General features: G+C 36.2%; 1 protein-coding gene across 1 annotated transcript; it reads right to left on the bottom strand.

The window, feature by feature from the left end:
- Window positions 1-2481: 2481 nt before the first annotated feature.
- LOC114194409 (4-coumarate--CoA ligase-like 5) lies at window positions 2482-5393 on the bottom strand. Its single transcript, XM_028084599.1, has 5 exons — window positions 4084-5393; window positions 3270-3415; window positions 3110-3177; window positions 2922-3024; window positions 2482-2772 (listed from the first exon to the last, which is right to left on the bottom strand). Exons 1-5 carry the CDS (start codon window positions 5294-5296, stop codon window positions 2659-2661), a joined length of 1644 nt encoding a protein of 547 aa, XP_027940400.1. The 5' UTR covers window positions 5297-5393; the 3' UTR covers window positions 2482-2658.
- Between the last annotated feature and the right edge of the window lie 3934 nt (window positions 5394-9327).

The following is a 9327-nucleotide window of genomic DNA, read 5'->3' as shown; positions in this document are numbered from 1 at the left end:
ATCCTTCACCACTATTTTCTTTCTATCTCTATTTTGATTATTTAATTATTTTATCTTTGACAACAAAAATATCAAAAATATGATTTCTGAAAAAAAAAATGAATTGATTGAAGTTGATATCAAGCAAAAATCTAGTAATTTAAAGATTTTTGTGATTTGATCCACAATATAAATGAATTATTTGTTAAATTTGTTCTAGCAATGGACACATAAACACTTAATACTTAAAATCAAACTTAAAAACTTCAAGTTTGATGGCCCTTGAACGAACCGCATCAAGTAGATTTCATCACTATAAAAACATCCAATCTAAATTCTCAAGAAACGACTTGTTCTTTTTATCAATAATTTTTTCCTTTCCATTCTCTAATTCTTTATCCATTTCTTAAAATAATAACTTTTATTTTCATGATTCCAACAAAATCAAAACTCAACCTATATTTATTGTTCGAACATATATATATATATATATATATATATATATATATATATATATATATATATATATATATATATATAAATATATATATATATATATAGATATAGATATATAGATAGATAGATAGATAGATATACTAGCATAAATATGCACTATCGTGTTTGTACGCATTTTTAAAATATGTATGATATTATATTAGTAGGTGATGATATTGTAATATTATTAAGTTAATATATAAAATAAAATTATATTTATTAAAATAAAGTGAAAAATATCAAAAAAAATGAAAGAATAATCTTTGATAAATAAAGAAGAAGAGAAAAAGCAAAGATAGACCATTTTATAAAAAACTTGTAAAAATAATGATCAATTTTCAAAAATTTAATAAATAATTATATTTTAAAGGGTAAAATTGGTATTTTGAAATATGTACACAAAAAAGATAATCATCTTTATATATTGTTATAGATATATATATGACCTAAAACAAATTATTAAATAAATAAAAAAATTTTCACAAATATTATATTTTATTATTGTAATAAATATATATCACATCATAATAAATATAATTTATTATGAATATAATATATCACGAATTTTATTAAATTCAGTAATTGACACAAATACAAAAATAATAAATCAAATAGCGATTATTTCATCGATTAACCTTATCTTGCAATCATACAGATTACACGATTTAAATCATTGACCTATTCATAATTTTGTATCTTTTCCATAAATATAAAGATACGCAAAGAAAATATGAAGGTGCAGAAAGGGAAATAATAATTTAACAAAAAGTTTTGTTTCATAAACTTTAACAAATAACCATATTTAATAAAAAAAATCTAAAATTTTACTGCTTTATTTTTGTAACTTCTTTGAAAAATAAAAATAAATTTCATTTAGTAACTTTATGAACTTTGTCAAACTAAATGTTTGTCCAAAAAAGTTTCGTAGGAACTTAAAATCATTTAAACTGACCACACCTTCCCAAAATAATGAAACACTTTTCACCCTGTAACAATTGAAACGTTCATTCTATGACCATATACATATACATATAAATCAGTAACATTAACTGAGAAAACAGAATTTCTTAAAATGTTAAGTAACAACATGGTAATATGGTGGGAGAAGTAAGATTAAGGAAGGAAGATTGAGGTGGTAATAATTAGGTAAGAGTATGAACAGGAAGGGCAGACATATGTGTGAAGGTGGAAAGACGCGTGTTTCCGAAGCAACGACAGAAGATAGTCCATGAAGGGTGCGTGACAGGGTAATATTATCGGACCCTGAGTTGGAAGTCCCAAGTGTTCCTCAGACATCCTCAAAAGCTCTCTGAATACGTTGTTCCTCAAATAGGTCAGTGGTAGCACGAAGCGTGCCTTGTCAATGGTGTACACCACAAAGTGACCCTTTTGCCTTCTTTTGATTGCCATGCCAATTACTCTTTTTAAGCTCAACATGTTGCAATCGGAGATTCAACACCTAATTATGTCTATGTTTGTTTCAGTGTGCTTATATATATAGGAATAAGTGAGAGGCAAAAGGTAGTTTGGAAGAAACCATGTGCTTATGGTCATGTTCACTTTGGGAGTGGGAGTGGAGTTCCCGAGGTACGTATATATAAACAATGTGCTGTAGCCGCTTTCTTCTTTTTTGCCCATGCTCACTACAACACAAAGCTTCAGGGTTGAATACACGTCAACCAAAGTGTTACAGTAATCAACTGATGTTAGTTTGTTTCGGTTAAAGAATCTCCTATTCTTTTTAACTGCTAGTCAACCAGCATCGATACTTGTGAAATGTACCTAGATGTCATGCAACTAAAATATATTTATTATCTAGTGATATTTTTATCGATTTACCACAGTTTTATCATTCATCAAACTTGATTTCAACTTGTAAGTTCATCATCTTTTAAGCACTTGGATTCTTTTTTTTTTTTTCATTGGTAAGTTTTTGCGTGATTGTGTTTTTGCATGCTACTATAGAAAAAGTTAATAAACAAAATGATTGTTGTGGTATAATATAAGTATTATGTTTAAGTCACGCGTAAGCTTTCTCAATTTAATTGTATTTAAATGTTTGTACAAGTTTGATCACACAAAAATGACAGAAAATATTATTTCCATCACCAAGACAGTTTTATTCCCGCTATGGAGGTGTAGTGGAGACTTGGTGGAAAGAGTGATGCATGCATGCATGCATGCTCAGAGTTTAGAAGTTGCAAGCTTGATGAGATCCTTGCGAAGAATTTTGCCAGATGGATTTTTAGGTATGGAGGAGATAAACGCAACTTTTCGAATCCGCTTGTAGGGAGCCACCTGTAATTAATGTGTAACCCACAGAAACAGAATCCTGAGAATTTAATACTGAGTTCCGCCGTAAAAGTTGAACTCCGACAATTCAAAATATATCATTATAATAACAGCAAAACAACGCAGCCCTGGTGTTTGTTGAAACTACAACTAACCTGTTCTGCAACAAAATCCATAACTTGGCTTTCCGACAAGCTACTTCCATCCTTCCTCACAACGTATGCCATTGGAAACTGCCCAGCCTCTCTATCTGGATACCTGTTCATCACAAAACTACATTCATTCATCTACTGCTCTCACAATTTATATATTTATTGTAGATGGATGTAATTCAAAGACTTACGGGATAACAGCAGCATCTAAAATAGCAGGATGAGTCAGTAACAAGGCCTCAAGTTCTGCTGGAGGTACCTGAAACAGGCATCAACAACACCATCTCAACTCATTTTTCCCTTTTCTTCATAACAATCCTTGCTTTAACTACCATTCATAATTTACTTTACCTGATATCCCTTGTATTTTATAAGCTCTTTTAGTCGATCCACAATAAATATGAATCCATCATTGTCAATGTAACAAACATCCCCTGTTCTTAACCATCCTTTTGAATCAAGGGTTGATGTCGTCGCCTCTTCGTTACTGAAATAACCTGCCATCCCCACCTTTTCAATGTTAATATTATACACCAAATCACAACTTCATCTACTTACTATTAAACCACATGCAAGATTTTACAGATTCAAAAACATGTTCATATTCGGAAAGTTTTATGACTTTTGACCTGAGTGGACTTGGGAACTGTGGCTTATCGTTGAAGTAGGTAAAAGGTTTGAACCCATGACAAAAAACCTATAGCTAAGAAGTCCTAAAGTACCTAACCTAAGCATTATAGTAATGAAGATCTAAGGCTCAGCAAGTGAATTCTTAATCGACACAATTAAAAGGGTTTATTTATCTATCCATCAACCTAAACCAATCATACCATATGTTTGAAAATATAATGTTTCACATTATATGTACATCACTTGAGGCATCAAAATGAGTAGGGACAGCACGTGAAATGGGTCGTTGGCGTTGTTGATGCCAAATTTTGACAGTCAAATAATGTGTATGGTATTTGTAATAGGAGTCCTTGTCCGTATTCCTTTTCAACGACAGCGCACAATTAATTATAAAAACGTTGTATAAAAATATTTTCCCGGAGAAAAGACAGCAGAGAGTGACGTAACAACTCCACTTGGATGAGTATGAGCAAGACTTGAAAAGAAAAGAAAAAGTAGAAGGAAAAGAAAAGTTGAATACTTAATGATTCCTCACCTTTCATGATGGTGGGACCCCTGAGCCAGAGCTCACCGGTGCGGTTAACCGGAAGCGACTGGCCGGAGTCAGGGTCGACGATCATGGCTTGGGTTCCCGGCGACAAGAGCCCCGCGGTGCCGTATCTGCGACTCTCCTCCAAGGAGTCGGTGGAGGCCCCGACACCGGTGGATTCCGTCAAACCATAACCCTGAAGGATGGTGACGTTGGGGTACTTGTCGACAAACCCCTCAATGACCTCCTTACTCAAGGGAGCGCCGCCGGATAGAACCCAATGCAGGGACCCGATATCGTACTTTTTCTTGATGGCGTCTGCGTTGTTGAGCATGGCAACCAGAATGGGTGGAACCAGGGGGAGGTACGTGGCGCGGAACCTCTGGATGGCAGAGAGCATGTCGTGCATCTCGAACTTGGTGAGGACGACGATGGTGGAGCCGGAGGCGAGGAGGCCGGTGGCGAAGGCGACGAGACCGTATATGTGAAACATGGGGACCGTGCAGATGTAGGTTTCGATGTCTCCGGCGTGGAAGCGACCGAGGACGATTTGGACCATGGCTATGAGGTTCCGGTGGGAGGAAAGCACGCCCTTGCTGGGTCCCGTGGTGCCGGAGGAGTAGAGCAGCGTGGCCGTGTCGTCCTGCTCCACGCGCTCCCTCACGCGCTGAGCGCTGGGTTCCTTCTGGGCCATGTCGTGGAGGGTGGCTACAATTTTGGCGTCGGGAATGGATGGATGAGTGGTGGCGTCCATGAGAACGATCGGTAGAGAGGGTGCTGCCTGGGTGACTTTGGGAAGCAAGAGAGTAGTGGTGAAGGCGAGGAGGGGTTTGGAATCTGCGATCTGTTTGGCGATTTCCCGCGTGGTGTTGAGGGGGTTGGTGGTGGTGATGACGGCGCCGAGGGACATGATGGCGAGGCACACCACCGGGAAGTCGATGGAGTTGGGAGAGAGGACAAGGACGACGTTGCCCTTTCGGATCCCCATGTCCCAGAGAGACCCCGCCACGCCCTCCACCGCTCGCCATAGCTGGCTGTAGCTGAGGTGGCGGCCTGTGGCGGCGTCGATGAAGGCGGTGGTTCCGCGGTGGGCTCGGGAGGAGATGAAGGTGGTGACGTCGAGGGCGTTGTTGGGAGCGAGTGGGAGTGGCTTCCTCTTGCTGTAGAAGACTGAGTTGGAAACGCAGAAGCCACTCCTTGGATCTATTTGCTCCTCCATGCTTTCTTTTCCCTCTTCTTCAAAATCACTTTTTTACTTCTTACTTTTCCACTTCTCAAACTTAATACTCCAATATATATAGAACACCAACACCGTGGTTTCATTTCTTTGTCTGTTTCTTTCCGTCCAACCATGTGTTACATTACAGTCTTACTCGTCTTATTTTGACAACACACGTTTTGCATATGATCAAAGTCTTCCAATTTTTAATGAAAGTGCATTTGATTCTGTTCCCATTATTTACTTTATTTTATATTTTTAATCACAATTTTTAGGATCTTAATTCATGCCATGACTAATGTCCCATGGGAGGCTTCAATATGTCTAATGAAATGAATCGTTTTAGCCTGATTTAATCTTTATTAAATATATATTTAATTATGGAAGTCCATTAAAAAACTGAAAAAGATGGAACTTGCAAAACCTTAGTTGCATTTATAAATCTGTGTTGAATTTGACTATAATCTGCAACTGGTCTCTTCTTATTGTCATCATCTCCTTCGTCACAAAACACGTTCCTAACTATTATATTCTCAGTCTCACATTGTGTCTCTCTCCTCATCCCATGGAATTAATTTATACTGCTTTCAAAGTTTGTTCCGTTTTGTTGATTTTTGTATAAAATATAAACAATTCTTTTATATACACAAATGGAAAAAAAAACAGTTTTCGCCTTATAAAAAGTTTAGATATTGAAGATAGATTTATCTTTATATGTATTTAATCCACATGATCAAATAATAAAACTAGTTTTTACTGTGGAATTTATTTAAACAACAGAGATTCAAAGTTGAAAGTTGGTGCAATCAAATAAGTCTAATTAAGATAATGGATTATTTGATCAAAATAAAAACTACAAGGAGACAAACGTGCTAATATGATTATATCTAACAAAGTGCTGTAGGAAGACTATTTTTATTTTCTTCTCCCATAGGTTAAGACTTGTAGATTTTAAATTCTGTGAATGATTCATTTATAGTTTTTATATATTTAATGTGTTATAAAAAACTTTATCTACTTGTTTTAACGTGATTGGAGAAGACACAAAATAAGATAAAATCCAAACACTTTTTCGAAAATGTGTAATCCCTATGTCAAGTTGTCTACGTATTATTAGTTGCAAAATCTGGGAACATTATCTCTAACTTTCAAATTAACTATGATAATAATAATTAGTTGTCAAAGCAAATCCCTTAAACTTTTTGATTGACCATAAGGACGGTGAATGAATGAATGAATCAAAATGCTATGATATAAAAAGTGATTAAGGTAGTATGAAGAACAGGATAATGGAACACAAATTATCTCTGGCAATGCATACATCAAATCAGTCTTTTCTCTAAAGAAGATTTGGTGGAATTCCAACTCACTGAACTCTGTTTGGATGTCTGTTATTTGTCTGATACTATTTCTTCTTATTATGATATGATGACATATAGGTGTATTTTCATCCATGATAATCATCGTGATCATTGAAGAATCTATTGTTTTCTTAAACCCTCCAAAAAAAGGTGTGGATAATTGGATCTGACAGAGCATTGGGGGTCATTCTGTAAATTCGATCCTTACTGTGCAACACAATCTAGTGTAAAGTTAGGATGATAACAGCGTAATGTTAATAAAGTTTATTTCCTTCGTCTCTTCGTTCATCATGATGTTTTGTTGGGAATAGTCCAAGTGTGAGTCAAAAAGTCCCACATTGGATAGAAAAGACAAAGTTAAACACTATATAAGAATAAAGACCCATAACAACATTGCCTTAAGGTTTTGGGGTTAAAGTGGTGTCTAAGGTCTTATATGTGTAAGACTAATGTCATATAACCATATAGAACCATAATCTCCCAATAACCATATGCCATAACCATGCCCATAACCGTATATGAGAAATATATATAACTTATCAGTGGTATCAGAGCCGATGGTTCGGAGTGACTGACCGCATAACCATAACCAAAGGGGTCACTCATACACACCTGAAGGGAAATATACCATATGAAAAAAAGAAAAAAACAAGGGACTCACCCTTGAGGGGAGATGTTGGGAATAGTCCAAGTGTGAGTCAAAAAATAGAAAAGACAAAGTTAAACACTATATAAGAATAAAGACCCATAACAACATTGCCTTAAGGTTTTGGGGTTAAAGTGGTGTCTAAGGTCTTATATGTGTAAGACTAATGTCATATAACCATATAGAACCATAATCTCCCAATAACCATATGCCATAACCATGCCCATAACCGTATATGAGAAATATATATAACTTATCATGTTTCTACAGACAACGATTGCACCCAAATGTCATAATTTCCTCTCTTTAAAATAAAGTCGCACCTCTAAATCTAATCTATTCACTGCAACTCCTGTTCCTTTTTGTTTCTTCACTTCAGAATCAAGCAGTTTCAAAACAAAAATGCTCCATTTGGTTGTGTTTGTAGCAATCATAAATTAATATTTTCTGATTAAAATTCGTTATAAAAGCTTTTTGAAGTTTTTAAAAAGTCTAATTATAAGGCAAAGGGCAGAGTAGTATTTTCTCATGTTGTAAGAACCTCTCATAGATGTGCTTCTCTGTTTTGTGACGTGTCTTTTTGGACTATGATCACCAATATATGTATGAGATTCGCATGAATAAAATAAGGAGAATTATCAGCACCTCTTTCTCTGTTTTTCTTCTGTTTTCTGTTCGAGGAAGCTTAACCTGTAATACATTAACAGTAACCTTATCCAACATAAGCACAATTTGTAACATAGATAAATATCACGAGGGTCTATATCTTAAAATACGTTTAACCATTGGAAGTTTTTAATTCAGAGCTAACTCCAAACTTTTTGTTGGATTATTATTTTTGGGCCGAATATAATATTTTTTAGGGTTAATTATGTTTTTGGTCCCTCAAGTATCGACCATTTTTGGTTTTCGTCCCTCATTCAAAAGATGCGCTATTTAAGTCCCTCACATTCTGAAACGCATGGAATTCGTCCTCATTTTTAAACACCGTTAGGTTTATTACAGAGCTGGCAGACGGAGTGCCACGTAAGGATCCCGTTTTTAACAGTGTTGATTTTTTGATTGACACGTGGTAAATTTAGAAGCTGCGTTTTTAAGACTAAGTCGTTTTAGTTTATTAAGAAGCTGCTTTTTATTAGGGTTTGCGTTTTATTAGGGTTTAGGTTAAAATTAGAAAGAAAGGGGTTTTGGTGAGATTGAAATGCGTTCGTGAAGGAGGACCATCGCAAGGGATTGGAGAGATTGAGATGCGTTCGTGAAGGAGGACGGAATTGCAATTTCGACGACGAAGTTGAGATATTTGAACGAAGAAGACAGTGGTGTGATCAACAAAGAAAGCAGGTTCGTTGTTCGTCCCTCTTCGAGTGTTTAGGGTTTCATTTGGTTGTTTGTTGATTCCGTTCATGATTCGATTAATGTGTTCTGTGTGTTCGTTTGAAATGTAGGGTTAGGAATGGGATTCAATGTAGCTTTTCACCATATGGGTAGGTTCGAAAGAAATAGGGGACTGAAGTACGTTGGGGGTGAGATTCATGTTGTTAAGGGGATTGATCCAAATTTTTGGTCATTCTTTGAAGCATTGGGTATAGTGAAAGAGTTCAAGTACGGTGGTGAAGTGAAGCTTTGGTGGAAGGGGTCAAAACAAAGTTTGTTAAACAACCTTAGACTACTGAGTGATGATAAGGAAGCTATAGAGTTAGCTAACTTTGCCGAGAAGAGTAAAGAGGAAGTTGATATCTATGTCCAACATGTTCCTAGTCAGGCTGAAATAGTTCACTTCATTGGTGGATTGGATGAAGTTGTCGCTGAAGAGGATGTCGTAGTTGAGGAGGCAGAGGTGAATGACAGAGATGTTGTGGTTAGGGAGGCCGAGGTGAATGATGAAGAGGCTGTGGTTAGGGAGCCAGAGGTGAATGGTGAAAATGATGTGGTTAGGGAGGCAGAGGAGGCAGAGGTGAATGGTGGAAATGATGTGGTTAGGGAGGCCGAGGTGAATGATGAAGAGGCTGTGGTTAGGGAGCCAG

This window comes from Vigna unguiculata, chromosome 8, assembly GCF_004118075.2.
Source record: "Vigna unguiculata cultivar IT97K-499-35 chromosome 8, ASM411807v1, whole genome shotgun sequence".
Taxonomy (NCBI): domain Eukaryota; kingdom Viridiplantae; phylum Streptophyta; class Magnoliopsida; order Fabales; family Fabaceae; genus Vigna; species Vigna unguiculata.
This window is presented reverse-complemented; position numbering and strand designations above follow the sequence as displayed.

What these genes read in the sequence shown, in the direction of transcription:
- LOC114194409 (XM_028084599.1), bottom strand. Translation starts at nt 5,296, where the DNA reads ATGGAGGAGCAAATAGATCCAAGGAGTGGCTTCTGCGTTTCCAACTCA. An exon ending in TAAAATACAAGGGATATCAG is followed by an intron (nt 3,178 to 3,269) that starts GTAAAGTAAATT and finishes TGCCTGTTTCAG; the next exon opens with GTACCTCCAGCAGAACTTGA. An exon ending in TTAGATGCTGCTGTTATCCC is followed by an intron (nt 3,025 to 3,109) that starts GTAAGTCTTTGA and finishes TGTGATGAACAG; the next exon opens with GTATCCAGATAGAGAGGCTG.